This window comes from Cebidichthys violaceus, unplaced genomic scaffold (assembly GCF_023349555.1).
Source record: "Cebidichthys violaceus isolate CVI_PGR_0920_01 unplaced genomic scaffold, fCebVio1.0.p SCAF_7, whole genome shotgun sequence".
NCBI classification, from domain to species: Eukaryota; Metazoa; Chordata; class Actinopteri; order Perciformes; family Stichaeidae; genus Cebidichthys; species Cebidichthys violaceus.
This window is the reverse complement of record NW_027176927.1, coordinates 11,208,305-11,234,170: the sequence shown is the minus strand read 5'-3', so window position 1 is coordinate 11,234,170 and position 25,866 is coordinate 11,208,305. Positions and strand designations below refer to the sequence as shown.

At 40.1% G+C, this 25,866-nt stretch overlaps 1 protein-coding gene across 1 annotated transcript; it reads left to right on the top strand.

Moving 5' to 3' along the window:
* The first annotated feature begins 6,889 nt into the window (after positions 1-6,889).
* On the top strand, positions 6,890-24,410 carry LOC137891668 (tumor necrosis factor receptor superfamily member 11B-like). Its single transcript, XM_068736398.1, has 6 exons — positions 6,890-6,999; positions 15,425-15,652; positions 15,982-16,126; positions 20,874-21,089; positions 22,769-22,993; positions 23,078-24,410. Exons 1-6 carry the CDS (start codon positions 6,952-6,954, stop codon positions 23,470-23,472), a joined length of 1,257 nt encoding a protein of 418 aa, XP_068592499.1. The 5' UTR covers positions 6,890-6,951; the 3' UTR covers positions 23,473-24,410.
* Positions 24,411-25,866: the final 1,456 nt, after the last annotated feature.

The following is a 25,866-nucleotide window of genomic DNA, read 5'->3' as shown; positions in this document are numbered from 1 at the left end:
GTTTGTAATGGCCAGGAGATTCGATATCACATTTCCCACTCAAAACAATACATGTGTTGTTTCAGCAACATCAACTTCATTCTCCTTAAATTACACAATCTCTTTCTCTCTGTGCTTCTGATAAGATGTGATTCTGAAACACACTGTTGGCACTCAAATTGTTTAATATATTGCACTGCCAGAAATCCATTATTAGCTTGTCGACCAGTGTCAGGAATGTGAAATATATCTTATTTTGTACATTACAGTGCATGCCAGGGAATGTCAAGGTCAACTGGGAACAGGAGAAACACTGATCTAAAGTCCATTCATTTGAATGCAGCATTTAGTGGGAAGCCACTGCTAAAGAGTAGGTGTGTTTTTGAGAAAAACAGTAAACACTAGTAAACAGTCAAAGTTGCCTCCTCATTTTTTCTGTATTGTGTGGGAGTTTTCCTGGTAGGAGTTATATGTGCGTGTTTCACTGAATGATATAAATAGTCACAACATTTCTGGTCACAAAGACAGATGTATTGTTCTCAAGTTGTAATTTGCAAATCAAGTGATGCTTACTTACAAACGTTAGTATTGGTTACTTTATTAAATTGAAGGTAATGTTGCTGTAACGATCCTCTCTGCCCTGTCTGTATGTTACTCCGTTTGTGTGGTTGCTTTCCCTGCAGGTATCGGAGGTGGGCGTGGCAGAGGGTCATCAGCAGAGTGGAAACACCTGAACTCATCAGCAACACTGGCAACACATGGGCCCTGTGTGCCAGTGCACTCTGTTAAAAACCCTCCATAGTCTCAGTTGGTCCCTCTCTTCTTCCTGAGACACTAATGTGGTTTTTGGTTGAGATTATGGTTTGTTTCTACACTTTAACATTGCATACACACGTTCCACTCATTCACTCACCTACACTGCTGAAATTATTGATTTCACACGCCACTGATAGTTTAAGCTTTCATCTTATGTTGCCTTTAAGTTAATAAATAATTTGTTAATTGGCTTGGTTGTGTGCGTCTCACTCTTTTATAATGGCCGTGCGGCCCGGTTTGTGACAGTTGCCAATAAATATGTGGCCTTTCAATTGGTTTTAGGGGCTCATCTAGTGTAAATGTTTTTGTCCTGCTTAGCTTTCCAGTTTATTTTGTGTTTGTTAAACTTACAAGGTAACGATGAATGCATAAATACGGCTTGTGATCATATTAAGGTGCAAAGGGGCTCAATGACACGTCCGGGGACCCTCAGAATGCTCTGAGAATGACACCTCTCCATCAGACAGGCATGCAAACATCTCCCGAGAATAAGCCTCATTGCATGCGTCACTCTCAACACCACAGTTCACAAGCCCAGTAGAGTTTCCCCTAAATCTGTTGCAGAAACCTCACCAGAGAAAACAAGGTTACCACATCAGCTGCCGTGGAAGTCCAGGGATCCCTGTGCTGTTATTTCTTCTCTCAAGGTCACATGTGACTCACTGCTTTGACTGGCAACACTTCCAACACTGGGCACAAGGTCTGCTCAAACCCTCATCCTTTTTTCAGGCCTGTCTCTCCGTTTCTCTCAGCTACTGCTTCCCTTTCGCACTCTCTCAATATGGATCTGATGGGCCTTCATCAGATACACCACCACATCATTTTCACTCTCCATTCTTCTGCACTTCATTCTAATCTGCCTCTCGCCTCCATGAGTCCACAATCACTCTGGGTATCTTTGCCACACATTGATAATTTAAGTATCCGGTTGAGGCTTTTTCATCAGTTAGCAAAATAAAGACTTGTCCACTGTGATTTCCATCTGAGGGGCCCAGGCAGTGAGAGATATAAAATATCCTGAAACAAGAACTCTGAGGTGGACCGCAGGAAGGCGGAGAGGAGAATAAGAGAAGGTCAAGAAACCTTTACAAGGCAACATGCTTCTTCTCTGTCTGTACAACAACACAGAATAAAGTGGTGTGGCTTGAGTTTCCTGAAAACCTTTTGCACAAAGGTCACCTTAGCTCACTGACTTACAACAAGAACTAAACTGACCTTAATTCAAAAAAATAATAATAAAAGAAACTTTTTATTTTTAGTCGGATGACGTCTGTTGCATTTCTGAACATCAATGTTTTATAACTTCCTCCTTCAGATAGGCAACCACTTTCCCTTGTTAGCTTAGTATAATTGAATATGTTTTTGTTTTGTTTTGTTTGTATTGAAATATGTGTGTGTGTGTGTGTGTGTGTGTGTGTGTGTGTGTGTGTGTGTGTGTGTGTGTGTGTGTGTGCGTGCGTGCGTGCGTGAGTGTGTATAGAACTACAGATAAAATGATAATAGTCTATTTTAATAATTTCTTGGGGCATTTTATGCATTAGATAGCACCAGTAGATAGATGACTGGAAATGACTCAACTAGTTTTGTCTGCATGGGGTCATTTGTGTGTTATGTGTTAACAATGTTTAAAGTACAAATGTAATGCCACTGGGAAATAGAGAAATGGGATCACATCTGCACATTTGTGCATCATAATTACACAACAAACCACATTTATGATGTTTGTAGGCTCCGTATAGACTCATAATGCTCCAATCACACATTCACTAATCAAGATTAATGGCTAATAACATTATGCTAGGGGCATAACTTTTAAATCAAGTCAGTTTTAATGATGTGGCCCACAACCATACATTTCTTTTCGAGAGCTCTAAACATTATGCAACACCCTCTATCTTCTATCCTGAACATGGATAGGGAACCCCCCCCCCACACAAAACCTGTTACCACAAAAACAGAGCGAGGATTCCACCTCCAGGGTGGACAGATAAAAAACACTATAATGTTACTTAACATTAATCAAACGATGCAAATGATTAGTGATCAGTCAGGGATGTCGTCCATGGCACCAACAATATTCTCACTTTTATATTTAGAATATCTCTGGAACAGCCCAGCCCTCACTTTAAATGGCCTCCACCCTGTCACCGTTGTAGCTTTCCAACGAGGGCTCCAGTGTGATAGTGTCCCTTCAGAAGATTTATAATTCAGCATTGAAAAAGAGACTTCATCAAACTAAATATAATATACTACAATGAATGTCTTCTGTGGTTATTTCTCTTAATTTCTGTGTTGAAAGTAGTTTTTGCTGTCTTTAGCCATTAGTTGGAGCCTTCCGAGAGCGAGATTTATCTCGTATTTAGATTTAGCTCTTAGAAATACAGTACATGTTGGTTTCCAACCTTTACTTTTAAGATAATATCTACCATAATGCAATCGACCGTATGCAATTTTTTTTTATCATTTTAATAACTGCCGTTATCACTACTGTTAATTCCAGGTTCTTTGTGGTTGTTTGGATTCTCTTCTTCTTCTATCTTTTTCTCTCTCAGGTAACCATCAACACAACAACAGTTATCAGTTCCCTTTTCCATTCATTTGTTTATGGAAATGAGTGGGACTCCAATGTATGCGATACGTGTTAACTCTCACACACACACACACACACACACACACACACACACACACGCAGGAAGTACATGCACACACAAATTGTGGCTACTACGGATCATCATGGATCTGAACAATAATAGGCTATGAGGTCTGATATCTGCCTGTAGTATGCAAACAAGATGGCAAAAGCACTACAAAGAACTAATCTCAACATCTTGATAGTTGACCAGTTTATGCTTGATGGACAGATCATAAACAGACCATCATCCATGCCTCGGGGACATCAATACATACATAGACGGTACACACACGCTATGGCTAAGGAGACAACACTCATCATACATTTTGACTAGATATTCAAAGTAAATCAAAATGTAGTGTCATGTTGACAAGCCAAACCAGCCACTATTTATGGACACATAGAGTCAGCAAGTAGCTTTTTTTAAATTTAAATGTGTGTGTGTGTGTGTGTGTGTGTGTGTGTAGCATCTGGTTCACCTCGTAACTCCCACGTTTTCCCTGCTCGTACGCTGCAGACCTCACCGCCAACTAACACGTCACGAGGGCTCGTCGTGAGTGTGTGTTTGTGTGTACTAGAGAGAGTGGGCTTCCAGCTTCCGCCCCACCATTGTTGCGGCATATACCAACCTTGATGCTGAAAGAGTGTGTGCTTTTGCATTTGTGCCTGCGTGTGTGTGTGTGTGTGTGTTAAGTCATCCTGTGGTGAGCTGTGACCTCACCACTAAGACTTCCCTCACATGCCTCGGAGACTCGTAGGTGGGCGAGCGTGTATTTTCTCTGATTACGTTGAGACCTTGTGCTTCTACGTCAGAGGGCCGTGACATTTCGTCAGGCCTCTGCATGGGAGGCAGACAGCGAGCGGCTGGAAGAATGGAAAAGCAGATTTGTTTTAGGACCTTTGACATCAGAGGTCTTGTATCAGCATCATATGTTGAAATCACAGTGTGGGAGTGCCCTTTTGTTACTATGTGAGTTGTCCAGCACCCATTGTTCATTTTAACCTCAGTGTGGGAGTTTTTTCTTCGGTTGAAAAGTTGTATCGTAGATTACCCTTAAACTTTATTTAAGATATTAAACAGACGTTGGGAGAGGAAGAAGACTAACATTTGAACAAGTTTCAAATTGAAATGTCACTGGCAAATGTCACTGGATTGGCCCATTGGACTTCAGAATCTGTGTGTGTGTGTGTGTGTGGGTGTGTATTATTTCATATACCCAGAGTGCATAAACATTATTGTGTTTGTATGTTGCGCATCATTCGCTCTGCTGAGAAGGTGATCGGCTGCAATCTGCCGTCCCTCCAAGACTTGTTCGCCTCAAGGACCCTGAAGCGAGCAAGAAAGATTGTAACCGACCCCTCTCACCCTGGACATGAACTGTTTGTGTCTCTACCATCTGGCAGGAGGCTGAGGCCCATCAGGACCAAGACCTCACGCCACATGTACAGTTTCTTCCCATCCGCAGTCAGGCCCATTAACAGAGCTCCTACTGACTCTGTCATCCCCAGGGCAATTCACTTCTAGGTTCTTATTTAAATACACTTGACACTTTTACACTACACTTACATCTCACTTGTTTGTAGTCCTGTTATCTGTTCATTTGTGCACTTTATTTTATATTTCACTTTATTTCATACTTCCCTTTATTTTATATTTCTCTGTAAATTTTAATATGTTTCTACTTTGCACTGTGTTGATTGTTGCTGACTGTTAAATGTTATGCACCTCCCGTCATGTCATATTCCTTGTATGTTCAACATACCATGGCAATAAACGGTTCTGATTCTGAATCTGATGACCCAGGAAAACTAGAAACATGCCCATGTTCTTCTAATGGGGATCCTTAAATAAATCAAGATAACAGGTGGTTGTATTATACAGTATATTTACAGTATTTGGGAGAAATTGTAAAGCTATTAAGTGGATCTTGAGTTAAGTTTGTTTTGTTTTTTCAAATTACAAGAACCTTTTTTTCTCTTCACTGAAAACAGTTAAAACTTATTTTGTATTATTTCTATATCTGAAGAATATGTTTTCCGAACAGTTTATTTAGCCATACACACATTATATTAAAAGTCATTAAATGTATTATGTAAAATGCTACGTTCAAATGGCACAATACAGCCTAATACAGTCAATTATGCCATTAGATTAGATTAGTTTAGTACTCGCATATATTCAAAGGAAGATAGTGTTCAGTGTCAGAGCCTCTGATCAAAGTGAATTTCACGACACTGTCCACTGTACAGCAGCTGTGGCCTCAAGGTGAGACCATCGAGCCGACAGGGAAAGGGGCAGCTTTCAGGGGTGAATGTGTGTAACTGTGTGAGTGTGATCAGGGTGTTACTGCAAAAAAAAGAAGAAGAAAAAAACAGCTTGGCTCTCAGTGAAACTTCTCTGTATAAATAAAGGGTAAAGAACAGTGAGATTAGTTGTGGGACATCATCTGGAGTCCATCCCTTATAGAAAATGATCTTAAATTTTGCAGCACAGTCCTATTTGACTAAATAAACTCAGTGTAACAGAAGCTGTGATGGTTCACAGTTTCAATAAAGACAGTATTTTGATCTTTGATTCTTGTGGCTCAAGTTTCTTTAACAGCTCTTCTGAGCACATGTACAGTGTTGTCCAGCCTCAAGTTCCACCAGTGGATGTTCAAACAAACACATCCCCTCTCACTAAATGATTTTGGCTGGTCCATATAAACAGCTGTCAATCATTGTATGTACATGCTGTCAAAGCAAAACTCACTACATTTATCCTGGAAAATGTTACGAAAATCGCTCTGATTAAAACTACCTTGTTTATACTTTGACACATTGGGTGTTGTTATAGACGGGTTGTTGAATTCTCACTGTACAATTTGCTTTATAGGCATATGGAAATAGTTTCTATAGCTTTGGAGTTTTACGTCATCGCTGTATTATTTTAAACATAATTTTTCAGTAGTCGGGAAAATATCAAGCAGATAAGTTACTGGCTTTCTTTCTCTAGAAATAAGGAATACTCACATCCCCACCAATGAAAGGCACTTTTGTTTTTATACTGAACTCATACTTATGTTTTAATGCCATCCCTGGGCACGATGTGTCATATTTTGATGCTGTGCAATGCTCCTCTACAATTTGCCATATAGGCTATGTATTAGGGATTTTTTTTGTGAAAAAAAATCGACACATCTGATTCTGAATTCACGAATCCACGGCACTTTTTAGACCTTCGCTTCCTTTTCTGTCGCCTACACCATTGATTTATTGGCGTAATCATAACGCAGCTCGTGAGGATGCAACATTTTATTTTTAGAAGCGACTGGAGAGAGAGAAACACAAAGACAGACAGGGAGAGGGCTGTACACTGGATAACGAGGTGGGTGGGCACATGCTCTCCCACTCTCCCTCTCTCTCTCTCTCTCTCTCTCTCTCTCTCTCTCTCTCTCTCTCTCTCTCTCTCTGTAGCCTACTGTATAAGTACAGATCTGTGATGGAGACCCCATCACACCGCATTTCACTTTCACGCAGTGAAGATGAGCGCTCGGATAGCGAAATCCAACCCGGCCATGAAACTGATACTGGTGAGTAAACAAGATCTTCTGCAGCTCTTCTCTTTGGTCCGCTGAACCGATCTTATCCGCTGGAGCACCGGGGCGCTCCTGACTTGGGGGAATGCGATTCTGGTTTTGCGAGACATGGATTATTATTGCGGTACACGCGGTTTCAGATACGTGGTAATCAGTTGGGTACGATCACTAGTCCAGATTTATTACCCCAATATATTCGCTGATCACGTGGCATGTTCCTTCCTCACAGCATGCGTTCGTGTAGGTAATGTGATGATGTTCAACTTATCACAGGGGGCCAATAAGCACTCACTACTGTCAAGGTTCGTGTCCCCTGAGATGCAGTCAATTGTTTTTCATTTTAGATTTGATATTTTGGTGTCAATTGATCATGATCGGTCTTGTTTACAGTATCACTGGGTTTGAGAATAGACATGATCCTGTCTAGGTTTAGACAGAGTTATTATAGTATTCACCCCGTCTTACTTACCTGTTTTACTTGTAGTCGGCATATACAGTATGTGTGACGCATTTAAATGCTAATTAAGTAAAGCTGCATCCACTATATTCAAATATATTCATGATGTACAGGTAGTAGTAATACCTGACAATATAATGCAGTCCCACGTAGCAGCCCTGCAGTATAAGATTGTACAGGTAATATTCAGTTTTGTTGAGACTATGTAGAGAGATGTCGATGCTACTTTTTGGTTACTTCTGAGGCTGTTATTGGTTGGTTTTGTGGTGGATAATATCATATTGTAAGCTGTTTGTGTCCAGCTTCAGTAGCATATTATTAGTAGTAGTAGTAGGAGTAGTAGTATATATGTATGAGATATTTTAAAGATGAATAAAAGTAAATTATTCCAGTTTTGGAAATAGAATTGAACTATGTTTAAACTGGAGGTTGTTTGCTTTTGATTATTAAAAGAGCTCATGTTTCACCCATCTTTTTATTCACTGCTTTGAATACTCACAACCAACACATGGACATACAAACAAGATCTATGATTGCCATTAATGACTAAGAGTTTATTTTAGCTCTTATTTCATTGCTTTTTCTATGGCACGTTTGAAATGAATGAAACATAATCCTCTCATACAAGACGAGGAGCGTGTTGCCAGCAGATGGTGAGAGTTTGACATTACACTTGTTTGTTCTACAACGCTTTCAGGGGATTTTAAATGTAGGCCTGCAGGGTAGGAGCAGTTATTTTCTCTGGAGAGTTTTGCATGTGGTGCTGTATTGGGGCTTTGCAGGTTTTGCATATGTGCATACAGATGTGTATCTGGGTAGAAACAGGTTGTGCACTGTAGCTACAAAACACTGGACCCACTATCTATCCTCATAATGTGTGTTTGTCTGCGTGAGAAAGAGGGAGAGATGTTGTGACGTGTAAGTTCAATCGGTCTTTTTGTTTGTAAGAAGTGCCGCTTCTTTGTGTGTAAAGTATAGTGTACAGGGCAATGAAGTACAAATGACTGTGTGTGCATGTGACGCCGACTTTCTGCCACCATTTCATGTGATATCCTCCAGTATTTCTCTGTAACAATTTACCCAAAATAGGCACATATTTTATTCTCACAATTTCCTGACGTAGTGTTGTGTGTTTATCCATTATTCAGTTAGTCATGCAGTCAGTCATTTGGCCAGCCATGCAAGCATTTATCCAACGAATGAGTCAGACGCCCAGCTGCCACAGTCCCAACTGTCAGCATCCAGCCAATACGTCAACCTGCACCCCTCTGGATCCCCCGTCCTCCCTTGAGCTAGCCACTCACTCAGTTCCTAAGTAATTATATGTTAAATGGGCACTCTGCAATTGTTTGTTCAAGATATTGTTTTGGCTTAGGAGCCCAGTGGCAAATGCACCTCCTTCACCTGTGCGCACTTCCTGTTCCCCCGCACGTCTCTGACTCATGTGGCTGCCTTCTGTCTGCTGAAAAAACACACTTTTTGTTTGGGTCCTTGCCCAGGATGATGTCAGTGGAACAGACATGGAAATTGGATAGAATACTGTATGTTATATTGTTCAGTCTTTTTGTTTTTGTGCAGACACATGTTTTCAAATGTTTGTGAAGAAGTGAGGTTCAAAGGAGCACAATAATGCAACTGAGGACACCTGTATGTCCATCCAGCCAATCAGACGGCTAGCTAGTCTGCATGTCAACCATCCATCCGTCCTTGTAGTCCAGCCACTGATCCCCATTATCTCCATCTATGACTATCTATCATCTGTGCTGCCTTTATCTCTACGCCTCCTCTCCTTCACTCTCTGTTGTGGCCGTTGACCAACTTCCCTAAACCTGGCTGCAGGTTCACACGCAGACAGGAGAAACTGCAGAGGTCACTTGGCCAAACCGACTCAACAGAAAGGGTGAGGAAGTGAGCGTGACAGGGGGGTGGAAGACATACAGAGGGTGTGTAAGCGTACAGGATCAACATGTTTTAAACAAACAAGCACAAACGTTTATTCAGAAAGCAACGATTACCTCTGGAAGTTGCTTCCGCACACCTAACTTCCCCTTTTCCATCAACAGTAGTACTGATAGCAGAAGTAAGTGTGTGTGGGTGTGTGTGTGTGTGTGTGTGTGTGTGTGTGTGTGTGTGTGTGTGTGTGTGTGTGTGTGTGTGTGTGTGTGTGGGGGGGGGACTGAGTGAATATCAGATACAAAGAGCAGAAAGAGAGTATGTAAAAGAGATACACCTGCTAGTGTCACAATCACACACTGGAATCCCTCTTTGTTTTATATTAAATCTGAATGAGTTATATTAAAAACAGTGGGACTGATCTGATGCAAATTTCTGTAAGTAAAAATCCTTTGTTTAAAGGTTACTTAAGTAAAAGTACAACAAATATTATCAGCAAAATAGTACTCCTTATGCAGCAAGATGACAATATGTTAGTACATTATAAGATTGTTAATACTAATGGATTAATGTGTAAGTAGCATTAAGTAGCTGGGTGAGTTGTAGCTTTTTACATAGTAGTTGTAGGACTCCCCCTCATAGGGGTCACGATATACATTAGGGAGTTTATGAAACTATAAAATTATCTTCTTTTACACAAATTTCAATTCATTTGTTGGACTTCCAACCTTGTTTTATTTTCCTAAATATTGCAGAATTTGACCACTTTGGGCCTAAAATTGTCTTTTAAAATAAACGAGAAGTTTAAAGTGAAAATATCTCTCTCTTGCTAACAACCCATAGACATCTGTTTGACCAAGATCTCCAAGCAGTTTCATTTTTTGTAAGAGGTCACTAGCCCAAAAATGTTGTGAATTACTGGTTTAATCTTCAACAATACATCATATTTTATAAATGTTTTTCATATAAAATCTTCATATGTAAAGTAACTGTTAAATATAAAATGCACTGGAGTATAAAGTACAACATTTTCTTCTGAAATGTAGTGGAGTACAAGCAGTACAAAAGTATGATATTAAATAAATAATATCTTTTGGCCTTCAGCGATCTACATAATGGATGCAATTAATGGTAATTTTGTATTATTGATTAAACTGCTGATTATCTTCTCAATTAATCAATCAATAGTTTGGTTTGTAAAAGGTAAGAAAATATAGTTTTTTATTTTTTTTAAATGCCCTTCACAACCAGCAAATATTACATCTGAGAACAGCAGACTGACTATGTTCAATTAATTAGCCAAACAGTATTATTCTCGGCAGAATTGCACATGTTAAACATGCACTCACACATTTTCAAGTCATTTTTATCACAATATTTAGCAGATTCAAAATTAGAAGCACTTTTTGTTTGAGATGCTGGGATGAGTAAGTGAACAAAGACAGAGTCCATATTCACAGGACCCAACACACACACGCACACGTGCACACACACGCACGCACACACACACACACACACACACACACTCATTCCAGAGCTGGAATCCCCCCTCAGACCACCTGCGTTCTACAGTTAACTGAAGCCATGTGCCTGGTGGATAAGCTGGTGTAGTGTGGTTTGGTCCCTTTGTGCCATGGCTCTTCTCCTCATGCCATGAATTTAAAACTGACCTCTGGCTACTCAAACTCTTATCCTCCCTTTGCTTTGCTTTTCAGTGTGCTCCACATTCATTGTAACTCTAAGTTCTAATTCCCTGAACCCTATCCGTAAGTTAAATACTGTAGCAAATTTGTTCTGGAAGCATTTGAATATTTCCACTAACAACAAAAAGGAGGACATGTTTTCTGTTTCAAAATGTAATTGGGATTCACTGAATTTGGTTAAGTTGTTGTCTGAATACAGATGCTCATTTAGCCTCAATTTCTAAACGTCTTCTTTTTATTTTACCTATCAAAACAAATAAAAATGTATCTCCCTCTAACATATTTTTATTGTCCATAGTAAAGCTGTCTGACGTCTGTTTGCACAGTATTTACTGTATCTTCAATGTAATGCCTCTGATGAAGAGTATTTTAGCTCCAATTAATCGTAATAATTTGGTTTTTACCCATGTGCGTAAAATTAATAAACCCATTAGCCGCCCATTATCTAGATGTTGCTCTTTTTATAAGCTCATATGAAAAGCATGTGTCCTCATTTTAAAGGCTATTTCTGTCAGGTGTCTGAACTCTTTTGTTATGTTGCTACAGCCCATCTGTCATGCAGTGCATAAAGTGCAGTTACGCTTGTTTCACCAAAGCACAAGTCATCATTACACTTACGTCTATAGCTATAATTTAGACAACAGACAGGTCGTTGAGACACAAAAAACCCTTAGAAGTCTTATGAACCCCGTCCGGCCAAAGGACTGGCATTATTTCAGTAACTATGTCATTGAATGTCAGAGGTATTACATGTGTGCCCATACTGATAGATATACACTCAAGGACTGACTGTAGATTTGCTAGCTTAACATCATCTCACCACCAATAGCATCACACTGGATTATTCACTGTGTCCCTCTTGCATGGCCTCTTGTGAGAAACGCGGCCCATCTCCTTGAGAAGGGCCGCGTATCTCCACACTTTACTGACTGGAATACACTGGTGCCGTTGTTTGTTTCATTCTAGAGGATAACATCTGCTAAAAAGCACATGTTCTCTGTTAAAGAATTGGTAAAGATCGTCTTTGCTCTGCATAAACATAAGGTTTTCTCTAAACTCACTTCAAATGGGATTTACTGGCATGGATTGCATAAGCAAACTGTATCAGATGATTTAACCAGTAAATATCTATTTAAATCTTAACCATTAAGATCCAGAGGAAGACGATTTGGTGAGCCTTTTTTTTTTCTCCAGCAAGCAACTTCAAACACAGCTCTCATCAGTTACAATCATTTGCATAGCAGCTGCCCTGCCTTGCTCAAGGGCATCTTTCTTAGACTGCACATTATCATTACCTTTATACCTTCATCCATCCTTTCCCCTCAGCTGGCTGTGCTCCATGTAGGATGTGACTCTCGCTGAGCTTTGCTCGGGTGATGTGAACAGTATAATTATGGCTGTCAGTGGCCCCTAACTGCTGTGTAATTTGGGTTTCCAGCGGTCATCCGTGATGTCATCAGATGGCAACTTCTAAGGCGACAAGGAGGTGAAAAGTTCAACTTCTCTTTTAGCTGCTGATAGACTGATTCACGCACACCACAGGACATCTTCCCAATAAGTTAATTCTTAAAAAGTTGACAGATTTCTTTTCCGCAGTAGCAGAGAGCTACTGTACTGGCTGGTTTTTGGAAAAGTGTGGTTCTCTGCCTGAAGTGTGTCATTACTATAAAACAGAATAATTTCAACTTAATACGTTAAACAGTGCCCAGGTTTTTCATCTACAACCTTTGGCTTTGCTTCAAAGAGTGAATAACAGGCAGCAAAGATATTACACTGGACATATGATGTACAATGTGTGAGGGCGCATTAAATCATTGACCTACTATGTGTTTTTCACTATCATGAAGACGTGATATCATAAAGCAACGTCTCTGAGCATCCATGTGCTGCCGTTTTATGTAAACTACTGAACGTTATTATTACTCTACAGTATATTGCAGCTGGAGTCTAGCAAAACTACTGTGCTGTATGAGGGAAATAAAAAAACAATACAAGCCTGACCACTTCCACATGTGCTCAGGCTCATCGGCTCTCATGACTAAAGACTGACTGAAGTCAAGTCCTGCCAGTAAACTCATCCTGACTCGAACCTAAGATTAAAGTGGCAAGTGTAACCGTACCTAGATTTGACCCTATGTCCGTCCCTCGGTGCCCTCCACCCTCCTGATGTTTCTGAATTGATTGGATGTGGTCTCACGGCTTAATAGTGTGTATATACACTTCTTAATTTGAAGAGCAAGACTATGATTATGGTTTTGATTCCTGCTGGGGCCACCCATGCTACAAACAAACAGATGCAGCCATGGTACTGCTCAGCGAGTCGCTGCGGATGAAAGCCTTCAACCAAATGTTGTGCTCAGTGGTCCATAGGTTTTGCCGGGAAAACCACTGCGCTCGCCAGGCTGTTTGAAGTTTAGGTTTCTATTATGGTGTGTAAAACCCATTCATCTATTTTTGCTATCTTTTTCAATGACCTCTTTTGTAAAAGGAAACACAAATAGCTGCAATTTTTTGGTTAATTTTCTGTTTAATGTTTCATTTCAGGTTGATAACTCCTTAAAAATTAGAAATATTTGCACAGTGTAATAGAGTATTAAGTGAAAACGCAAATACAGTTACACACATAGATGCATATCAAAAGAAAAAAAAAAAAGACTGTAATATCAAAAGAGTATATTTAGCAACACAAGACAGATGGGAGACACGTCTGTGCTGCACACTGTCTCTTCTACACACACACACACACACACACACACACACACTCACATACACATATAGATTTCTGATGAAAAGATTTTTCTAGCCAAATATTTTGTAATATAATAGTGAATGAGAGATGCACACACACACACACACACTGAAAGTATCACTCTTAGTTTTGTTTCACAGACACACACACACACACACACACATCGTATATTGAGTTTTGTGATTGCAAGTTTTAAGGTAAATGGAATAAATATACACACGCAGGAAGGAGATCAATGGTGTGTGGCGGGTAAACTGTATAAAAGAGTGGGTTAGTGTTTTGTACTCTGGTGGTGAATTGGGAAAGCCCAGTAACCTCCAACAGTACTTTTTATGAACAGCAGCCAGGAGAGGAGACCGCAGAGCACACAGACCAACACTGAGGAAGACGATAATTGAACATGAACACCAACAAACATGCACACACACACACACACACACACACACACACACATTCCTGCATGCACTCTTGCACGTACATGCATGAAGGTTCTGTAGTTGTTTGTTGTATGAATTCATTCATTTTTGAAGAGGCACACACAAACATGGTGGGAAGCAGAAAACCCCATACAAGCAAACACACACACAATCCAAGTACGGCTTATTGTTAGTTTGTCCAAGCAGTGAGGATGTATCCCAGGCCAATGGGAAAGTCCACAGAGCCAATGGCTGAGGGACTTCAGGGTGTAAGGAACCAGATGTGTGACATCTGGTCTGCATGTGGCCTCAACCAGCTGCATGGCTGCATGTCAAACATGCTCACCAACTGATATCTTGGATTTTAGGCCAAAGCTTTTCAGTTCCTGCTCAAGCGATGATACATGGGCTTGTTTTTGAGGCAATAGCCACATATGTCCATCTCAGAGGCCTCGCTTACAGCCACCCTCTTTACAGTGTGTCCATATGGATGGATGGATTAGGGGGGAAGATATATGGGTGTGGTGTACTCCTGCTCCAGGGCGGTATTAAACTGCTGTAGATCAGCGCTGAACCACGTCAGATGCTTTTCAGCTAGAAAGCAACCCATCTTACAGAGCTGCTGACAGGGGTAGGAGACTGCTTGTGAGGTCAGAGAACACAGGGCTGCACAATTATTGCATTGTAGAATGATCCATTACCGAAACATCTGAATTCATTTATAAGCTTTGGAAAATCGTTAAGATTTTGAGAAACAATGCCAAAAGTCCAATAAAATAAATATGACCCCTGAATCAAACTAATAGTCAGGATATTATGCTCACAGCATTTAGCATCGTGATTGAGGGCAGCACAAAGGGCACAATATTGCCTCCTGCAAAAAAATGGTGCTCTTGTGCTCCTGTGCAGTAACCCATATCCATGAAACTAAAGCTGAAAGTTTTAATTCCCTGACCAGCTCCCTTTAAAGCAGAGGAAATCACTTTAGGACTGCGTGTCCACCAGGAGCTTCAACTTTACAGCTCTGACCTTTCTTTCAACTCCTTCTTACGGGAAGCTTTGAGTTGGCAAGTGCTCCAAAATGTAGAAATATTTGAAACTTTAGCCAAAGAGGAGCTGTGCACGAGATGGGTTTCATTAGAGACTTTGTCACTGCTGTTGACTCTAAACTACTTCTAAACCATTTTTCTTTCTCTCGCAGCTCTTCACAGCCTCTCTTTCCTGGGCCTTCCAGCAGCAGGCTGTACCGCCAAAGTACCAGTACCGCGACCCTATGACGTCTGACCTCCTGCTGTGTGACCAGTGCCCTCCTGGCACAGCCGTCAAACGACACTGCACCGCCGAGTCACCCACAGAGTGCCAGGACTGTCCTGAGAGGCATTTTGCTGAGAACTGGCACTGGGGGGACACATGCCAATACTGCACCTCGGTATGTACAAGGCCAAAGGGTTTACCAAAGGTTCATTTTAGTTTACCCCTTAATATACCCAAGTGGCCTTTTTCTTTCTTTAGGTTGGACGTCTTCCTCTTCGCCACTCTCAATGAATTATGTAATATGTTTTGTAAACATGTCTCCCTTGAGGTGTTTTTATATCCCTATCATTTTTCCAGAAACAGCATGTGAAGCAGCAGCATAACACTGTTCGTATATGTGCATGTAAAGCAGCATTCATTTGAATGTTGCTCTGGACCTGCAACAGCACTGTTTCAATGGGTGTGTGTGTGTGTGTGTGTGTGTCCCTGGTTTGTTGTGTTCAGGTGTGCAAAGAGAGACAGCTTGTGAAGCAGCAGTGCAACAGGACAGGTGACCAGTTATGTGAGTGTGCCCCAGGTTTCCACCTAGTGGTGGAGTTCTGCATCGCACACAGTACCTGTCCACCTGGCTACGGAGTGACAGCATTAGGTAAGACTAAGAATAACATTATTAATATTATTATGTATTTCTGCTGGCATATTGCCTTTGTTTTACAGAAGATTTATGAGAAAGGAGAACACTTAATTTGTGGATTTTCTGTCTATCCGGTCAGTATGTAAATTCGATTTAAATCTGAGATCCCTGATTAAAAGTAGGTATCTAAAATATAACCAGAGAAAATTGGGAATTCAGTCAGCACACATCCTGAGAGGAAGCACTGGCTGAGTTCAATGGATAAAAGTCCTATTGCCTCAATGCGTTCACTTACCTGACTAGTGTGTGTGTGTGTGTGTGTGTTGATTTATGTGATGTATGTGCAAATGTGTGAATGGGTGTTTGTTGCTATGTGTGTTATACACTGCAGAAAGTGTTTTCAGTATCTCTGTGTATTCTATATTTCTTTGAATCTTCCACTGTCACACTTTATGTCAAATCAGTATAATTCCAGATGTTTTACCGTCAGGAAGGAACCATCATGCTGCCAAAGCAGAGACACACATCAGTTACAGATCAGCATTTTCACATTAAAATGTCCTCTCCCTTATATCAATGTAAGCTCTTCTCTCTCTCTCCGTCTTCTTCTGATTCTGTGAATCAGAATCTGTTCCAGATGCAGACGTCTCTTTTAACAGAGACAACTTTTTTCTTTTTATACTGACTTGACTCTTTCTTAGAACTGCTCTTTCTCTGTCTCTCTGTCTGACTTTCACACTCAGACACACAGGTTTGAACCTGCACAGATTTTAAAAGAACTATGTCATGGCCAGTAGTTTTGTTTGTAATTTGATTTGTCTTTGAGTTCCTCCTTATTTCTGTGTCTTTCTAGTAGAGAAGTGTTGTACATGCCAATGGTTGTTCTAATACAGTGTGAATAGTGGTTCTGTGTGATCATAAAACACACACTTATGCATGTCTCTCTTGCACTTTCACCCCTGGCCTGGTCTGAGTTGGTGGCAGTGTTGCCTGAAACCTCAGTATTTTTACAGTTTTAAGTGATGCAGCACTGATAATTGTCATGTCTTATTCTGTCCTCTTTTTCTAATCACTTTTAATCAAACAACACAGACATTGGCTTGTCACTTGAACTGACGTTATTATTAAATACATTATGATGATTGATTCAGGAAAATCATTGACTAAGAGGTAAATTCTGTTTAAATGGACTTTTTTCTGAAGAGTCATCCTCAAGTATTTATAGGGTGGAAAACGATCACTTCCTATTTTACATGAACTCCATTATTGGCATTTACAGCGTTTTGTAATCATTATCATTTAATTCCATTGGGGTAAAACTTATGTCACTGTATCACCATGTGACAAATATCCATTATATTCCATGCTGTCATGCTGTCCTCACACCATGACGGCATATCAGCTGACATCATTTTTAAGATTAACATTTATCCTTTTTAATCTGTGTGTAATTTGTTTCAAAAGTGCCAGAATGATTTCAAGCAGTACTTCCTCATAACTCTGTCAGTACAGAGGTTTATCTGTGAGTTAAGTTTGAATTGAATCGAATTGTTTTTGATTTACCGGGTTTTATCTGGCCAATTCATATTTGTTTTTATGGGATCTTTAACTACATATTAATCATGTAAGTGCCATTGACATTTTTTAGTTATCTTCTCCTGGTTCCTCTTGACCACAATACCTAGTTATAGTTCATCATACATTGTGGGTTCCATGAGAGACAATACTCAATTGTTTAACAAATCAATCCAAATTGATATATCTTTTGGGAAAGCATTGCTCATCTTCAAAAGTCAAGTTCCTGTCTGCAGGAGTATCAGACAGTTGTGATACACAGCTGTTCATAGTTGTTTGGTTATTATGTTATATATCTGTCTTTTGAAGGAATGGCAATGGATTGACTATCTGTCCAATCATCTCTGAGTGTTAGCCAACATAAAACTATGAAAAATGACTTGGTATTTCATGCAAAGTGCTTCATCACTTGTTCCTCTTCATATTTTACAGCATAAAGAGGAAACTGATCAACAGTTTGTTTTGAAATGAAATAGCATAACCATTCCCCCTACAATCCTGAAGCTCTGCTTCCTCTTTGAATTTACTGCAGCGTGTTTGACTCAAATGTATTGTCTAGCATGAAGATTTCTTTGTTTGGGCAACTTACCTCTAATGGATTAACTTTTGCAAGAGTGGAAAAGCATTTTGCAGGAAGATTTCTTTTGTTGTACATTCTGACTGCTGCTGTTTGACCCGCTTTGTGTCACAAATCTATGCACATATATCCTACTATATGAAGTGCATATCTCTCTTAAGAATGACAAACATTTTACTAGAAAGAGCCACCCATGATTCTTCAGAGACAAAGATTGTCTCTAAAACTGACAGCAAATATTTGGGTAATGTTTTGTCATATGTTGCATGTTAGTCTGGAAATACTCGGTTCTCTGCTTTTAACATCAACATCAACGTCACATTCCCTTTAGAGTCTAATGCTTTTCCACCCAGTACAGCACCAGATGCAGTCAAGGATGTCATTATCATGGTGGATATCTGACCTGATAATCCTTGCAGATTCTCTCCTTGGTACGTCAGCAGTGACTGTGGGCAACTTAAAGAGAGGTTGATGCTGAATATTCCAGTGAACAGAATCTGATATTTCTACTGGAGCCACAGTACAAACTGGCACAACGCTTCTCATGACTTCATCTTAGACCTGAAACCAGAATCCAGCGGCTGCATAGATTAAACAAAATTTTCCATGGATTCTGGTTATTATCTGATCCCCTGTATTATCTGACACCGCTCTACAGATAAGACAACTTTTTCTGTGAATTCCTCTAGCATGGATGTTCAATCGGACCTGAGAGACTAACGATGCTCTGCAGACGTGAGACAGCATTTCAGGGGATTCCCCTCTCTGAAGCTGAAGGACAGACTAACACGTATTATGTAATGCCTTGGGTTGTGGTTTTAGACCTTTAAACCACAGGATGTTAGAAACCCAATGGCTCAGTCCTTCTTTTATGACTCCTTATCTTTCCCCTTGATCTACTGATTTGTCTGTTTCTAGTTGTTATTCATTTCCTTCAACTGAACGCAACATTTTAAGTCTTTCTAGCTAATTTATTTGTGTTTTGGGGAACTGATTTTATCGGTAGGAGAGAAACAACAAATGAATGAATTAAACAGTTATGTTTTCCTTGATATTAGGGCTGCAACTAAGGATTATTTTCATTATAAATTAATCTGGCACTAATTTTCTTCATCGATTATATCTATAAAATTTAAAAAAAAGATTGAGATGACGTCAATAAATAGCTTGTTTTGACCAAGAAATCTAAAAAAGAATTGAACCTATATTTAACCAGGTAAGGTTTGAAATCTGTTTTTAAGGGTGACCTGACCAAGATGAAAAAAACAAAACAAAGTCAGACTAAAAAGAGAAAGTAATAATATAATAAAGCTAAACATAGCCTAAGAACTAGGGCTGAGTATTTACCAATCGAGTTTACAATAGTCTTATATTTATCCAGAACTTATTATTAAGTTTGCTATATCATAATAAAAAAAAAAGCAGCAAATCCTCACAATGAGAGGCTGAAAAAACTAAGAGATTGTTCTTAACCTATGGATTCTAGACAATTTCGTTAATTAATCTATGTAGACAGTAGAGCTACAGTAGCACCTCTACTTTACATTTTGCTACATCTTACAGTGGTAAAGTGCTAACTTGCTATTTCTGCATCGACGGAGGAAATTCTGAGAAAACAGCAGAAGATTAAAGCTTGCATATGAAACCATACAACTAGACGTGCACATTCTCATGCTGTACATGCTTTGTCATCAGTGCTGCAGGAAACATTAGCACTTTGCTGTATGCATATCAGCGAGCGGTTTCATGTTTTCAACTGTGCCACGGAAGAGGGAAACTACCAAAGGTCAAATCTGATATAAGCACAGCTCGTCCTCCGCCCACAAACTTTCCCTTTTACGCATTAGAGATAGAAACAAATTGAGGATGTGATTACAACGCTATTCTCAGTACATAGACATCATCATATTGTCATGCGTGCTGCAGGTCATATACCAGAAGTTCTTGTGGTCTACTGTAATGTCTTCATGGCGTGGTTACAAGTTGTTGAAATATAGTAAAATGACACTGTGGATGGATAAAACATATTTAAAATGTGATCAATAGCTGAGTGAGAAAATAGTGACATCATTACATCATAAGGGCAACATTTTAAGTGATTAAATAATAAATAGGCCTATTATTAAATTATTATCTTTTTCTGATACCATTAGTCAGTAATGTTGTTAATTCATCTGTTAAAAACACTCTACATGCATTATTAAGTCATAGTCAGATGTTTAGACATTTATGTCAGTCAGTCTTGAAAATCATCAGCTGACCAATAACTTTTTGCGGATACATATTTCCCATTCAAAAACAAGATATAGAGACTAAGGAGGTGGTGTAGTGAGTAAGCGTGGTGTGAGTCATTCCCGGAGTCACACAGTCATCTGTCCTCCTGACGCTTTGTCACATGTCGTTGTGGTCATAGTTCTTGGAATCACATCCTCTTGAAGTCTTTGATCAGATGTGTATGTGCAGATCTGTAAAATTCTGATAACAAAGATGAGAAAAATCTGTAAGGCCGGTTGTTTCTCATAAAATGTGACACTTTAACTGAATTATTTCTGTCTCAATCATGTTTTCATTCATAAAATTAACATTTGATCCTGTGTGTATCTCGTCCAGGCACACCGGTGAGTGACACCGCATGTGAACGTTGTTCCGCTGGTCATTTCTCCAGCGGTGACTCCGCCACAGAGGCGTGTCAGCGCCAAAGAAATTGCTCTGATTTGGGCTTGAAGACACTGAGATGGGGCACATCCACTTCGAACAGCCTCTGTGGGACTCCGGACAAGACGGCAACGCTGGAGTGTTCTCAGCATCACACTTTGTGCCACACTGGTGAGACATACACTCAGCTGTCTGCAGAAATCACTACTAGGAAACCCTACAGGAAGGTTTTAGGACTAATGCAGGGTGGAATCAGGGTAGAGATTATACACCGTGCACACACACACGCACACGCACACACACAAACAATGATGTTTTTGAGCTAACCGCAATTGTCAACAACTTAAAATCAGCCAGGGCTGAATTATTTCAGACATGTGGTAATTTTCATTCCAGAAATCGGGGGATTTCCTCGGTCAGGTTCTTTGTCCAGATTCCATTCTTTTCTAAATTCTTGCGTGTCTGAAACCCAACACAAGAGAGAAAAACCAAAGCAAAGGGTTGAATGGGATGTTTATGCCACTGCTGTCATGTGACCCATGATGGATCAATTACACCGTTCACTGTCACATCCTCAAACTACAATAACAGAGGAAACTTAGTCAAGCAGAGAGAGACTTAAGGCGAGTTGGTAAGTCTTTGTTACTCAGACTTAAACTATGACAGATGTGGACAATTAATTTGAGAGGAGAAGCCTCAAATATGACAGTGAGACCCCAGAGCCTGAGAAACCACAGTCACTGAAGAACACACATGCAGATGCTCAGACCCTGGCTCACTCGTGCATACTGCATACCACACTTAGAAGGAAACACACAAAGCTGTTGCCCCTCAGGGAGGGTGATGCTCTCCTCAAACATTCATTCACAAATTGTCTTCCTGCGGAGTACACAACCACAGATTGTCTGCAGCAGATCCTGGAACAGTTTAGCAGGGTTTTTCTTTTTTTTTTTTTTTACAAATTAATGGGAAATTGAAAGCATTTGGGATTCCCAAAGTCGCTACGTGATTTGGAGAAACCACCAGGACGTCAGTGTCAATTATAGAGCAAGCCACACTTAAATTATCCAGACATCAGAGAAACAAGTCTAATATCCTTTTCACATTAAACTCAACCATACTACACCTACGTTGGTTTTACAAAACATGTTTTGAAATGTCCTAGTGTCCTTCATGTTCTGCATGGCAGTCAGAAAACATATCCACACCAGAATACATAAATGCTTCATAACGGTATGAAAATTGCAGACAGTTTCACATCGTCAGCTTTGTTCTGCGTAATATGAAAACCCTGCTCTTTGCAAAAATGCAATTGCCTCATAAGGAAGGCCCAGAAATGAAGAAGTAGGCACGTAATGACAAAAAGTGTAGGTGTTAGGTGTTTGTGACTCAGCAACAAAGCGCAGCAAGTGTCGGCACTGCTCGCCTCTATTCGCTTCGATTCAACATGCACCTCTGGTTGCTTTGGTGCAGAGCAACACAGATGGGCTCAGTTTGTCGGACTGATGTCAATGGTGGTTCAATGTTGTCAACGGAAAGAGAGCAAATCCTTATTTCTGCTGTGGTCAAATTACAAGCCAACAGTCTGAACACACACGCACAAACAAGCATAAACAAATCCAGATGTATAATAGGCCGATGGGACCAAACTATGTCATCAGAATCACCTGTGCACCACGATTGAAACCTCTGTGAAGAATGCAGTTTGATTGACTTGGTCACCGGTCTAATTGTAAAATGTGCCCACTGCTATGAATTTCTTGATTGAGTTTTTTCATTTATTAATAATAAAGTTCACTCTCCCTGTCTGTCTGTCTGTCTGTCTGTCTGTCTCTTACAATTTATTCCAGATGTGACCCTGTGTGAGGAGGCAGTCTTCCAGTCTCTCTCCCCCCTGCGACTGTCCTCGGTGCCCCTGGAGCGCCTGTTAGAGAGTCTTCCCGGGCAGAGGGTGGACCATAAGAGCCTGGAGAGGCTGAAGAAGACCTGTTCTCCCCAGCAGCAAGTTCTCCAGCTGCTGCGTCTGTGGAGGGAGCAGAACAATGACCAGGACAAGATGTACGGCCTCATACAAGGTACAGAACAAAGTGCACCTTTTTTTTTTAGCCACTATAATTCAAGTCCTGAATTTGTGTATTAATGGCCGCACCTACCCACAGGTATGAACCACTGTGAGAGGAAAGTCTCCCGCTGCAACAGCCTAAAAAATCTGACCATGGCTGACCTCCTGAAGGTCACCAACAGCCTGCCGGGGATCAAAGTTCAGCAGGAGGATGTGCGGGCCGTGGTCTTCACTTGCCTGCCCAGGCAGTACATCCTGCAGCTTCTTCACCTCTGGAAGACAGCAAACCATGACCTGGATCTAGCCAAAGGTCTGTCTCACAGTCTGAGGGTCCTGCGCAGCCAGGGGGCACCACGCTATCTGCTGAAAGGCCTGAAGAAGATCAGCCGCATCATAGGAACCACCTCCATGCACAAGATGTATGAGAAGATGTTTGTTAGTATGCTTCACGATGAGTCGTGTTTTAAGGCTCATAAGCCATTAAATGAATAGAAATATATGTTGCCTATAGTGTAAACAGAAACTAATCCATTGTCAGATAAAGAACACACAAACACACACTTAGTGAGCATGGGGATAAATGTATGTGAAAGAGTAACAGACGTGGGTTACATGATAATGTCAAGGTATCATCAAATGATATCAAGCTATGCATATAATGCCGAATTGTAACACAAGGGCAAGACAGGATTCAAAGATTCTTCTTTGCCCCTCTGATTTTCTGCCAAAATAAGGACGTTTTGATTATATGAGGTAGCATGGGATGCTAATAACTTCACCCTCAGTCTACAGTATCTTTCTGCAGTGATTAAACTAATAAGCCTTAAAAGAAAGAAAGAAAAACTATCACACATCTGTGTACTCCAGGTAGGCCGAAACTAAAACTTTTAAAAAAAGGTTGTCTGGGAACTTTTTGACCGGAGTCTGTGAAAAATGAAAAACTATTTAAGATGTAAATAGCACACTATTTTATGGAAGATAGGCTGGCAGATGTTGTGTTTTTATTATTGTTGCTTTCTCACTGATTGAGAGGAAGGATTTGGTTTCATAATGAAATAGATGTATTTTCTACAGTTTTCCTTTGTTTGTTGGTTTGTTCTGGACTGCTGGCAAGTAAAGCTCATCAGATTTTTTTTTTAAATTGTCAGCTTTTTGAATGTACAAAGGAGTGCAATTGTTTTCTATTTAAAAAAATAATTTTACTTTCTGAATATGTAAAGGCTTGTTTTTTATTACTTTATCAGAAATACTGGATTCCAAATGCTGCAAGTTCATGAAGTGATATTTGTTTTATATTTTGTTTTATCACTTTTATATTATTAAATGTATGTTCTGTGTTGTATATATGCCTGACTGTTCCTCTCTAAGCTCATGTAACTTGTGGACATTAATGTCAATTGATCTGATTAAAATCAGTTTGTAAAAACGTGTTGTTTCTTCATAGATAAGTGACTGGATTTGACCTGTTGGTGCAAGAGTTTTTACAGCTGCTCTTTATCGTTTACATGATGACAGGGGCGTGTACAGGTAGGGGCCCTTAGACACCTGCTGCGGTAAAATGAGAGGTTTTTGTTTCTGGAAACACTACCACTTTTGTCCACAGGGACGGCCAAAGTCACCACAAAATGAAAGCTCCTCATAGCTTTCAGTAAATGTTTAAAAATGTTCCATCCACATCGGTCATGTCCGGTATAATTTTATCCATCGATGAGGAATGAAAGAGCTCAAAAGCCAATTTTATGTCATGGATAGATGTGCTGGCAAATGTTGCAGGCCTGATTTACTCTGAATTCTCCTTGGATCATCAACATTGTCTTCTGGCTCTGAAGCATCTTCTTGCACAGCACACATTTTCCCACAAGAGTGTTTCGATGGGAATTTGACCTGAGTTTGACTCACCACACATGCTACACTCATCAGTAACATCTTTACTTCTAACTACTAACCAACCACTGATGAAGTCAAAGAGTTAGGCTTTGTCCCAGATAGAAAAAAACTCTGAAGCTCTGATTACAACACACACAGAAGGAGAGCGACTTCATTCTCTGCTCAGGTCGACATTATCTTTATATGGATAATAGTTGTTTGGTCCAACATTAATGACCTGAATGTTGCATATTGCTCCATTAAAACTGAACTTTCGTCATCACTTTGACATCATGGTTGTGTTATATTCTCATATTCTGTGTAAATGTGAGGTGAGAGATAGATACTTGTTTGACTCATCACAGTATTTTAAAATGAATCTCCATTTCCTTAATCTGCACACTGTCATACTGTACTCGTATTCAGTGTGACTCATTGATTTACTGACACATTTTTCAACAAAAAAATTTGACTTTTTGCTCACGTTGACATATTTGAGCAACCAGCTAGGGGGAAATTATAAGAAGGTTAGGTTGAACTCAAATATCAAATATAATTTCCATGGACATTTTAGAATGATGTCTTTTTTAAAGCTGCATTTCACTAAAACTTAATTTAAAAATCTCTGAGTGGGCGGCACGTGATGTAAAGGTTAGCACTGTATCCTGACAGCGGCCGACCCTTCACTGCGTTGTTTGCATGCTCTACCAGTGTCAGAGTGGGTTTTCTCCGGCCTCCTCCCACATGCAGGTTGGGTTAATTGAGGTCTCTAAATCGCTGTAGGTGTGAACATGAGTGTGAATGGTTGTCTGTCTATATAAGTCAGCCCTGCAATAATCTGGCGAGCTGTCCAGAGGGTACCCTGTCTTTGCCCAATGTCAGCTGGGATCGGCTGACAGAATCCTGCGACCCTTGTCCTGGTGTTTGTTCTGCTCCCTCCACAGTCACAGATACAGATGATGGATGAATGGATGGAAAACTTCTCAGTCATGAACTCTAACACACTACAGTAACATTATT

What these genes read in the sequence shown, in the direction of transcription:
- LOC137891668 (XM_068736398.1), top strand. Translation starts at nt 6,952, where the DNA reads ATGAGCGCTCGGATAGCGAAATCCAACCCGGCCATGAAACTGATACTG. An exon ending in CATGCCAATACTGCACCTCG is followed by an intron (nt 15,653 to 15,981) that starts GTATGTACAAGG and finishes TGTTGTGTTCAG; the next exon opens with GTGTGCAAAGAGAGACAGCT. An exon ending in GATGTACGGCCTCATACAAG is followed by an intron (nt 22,994 to 23,077) that starts GTACAGAACAAA and finishes ACCTACCCACAG; the next exon opens with GTATGAACCACTGTGAGAGG.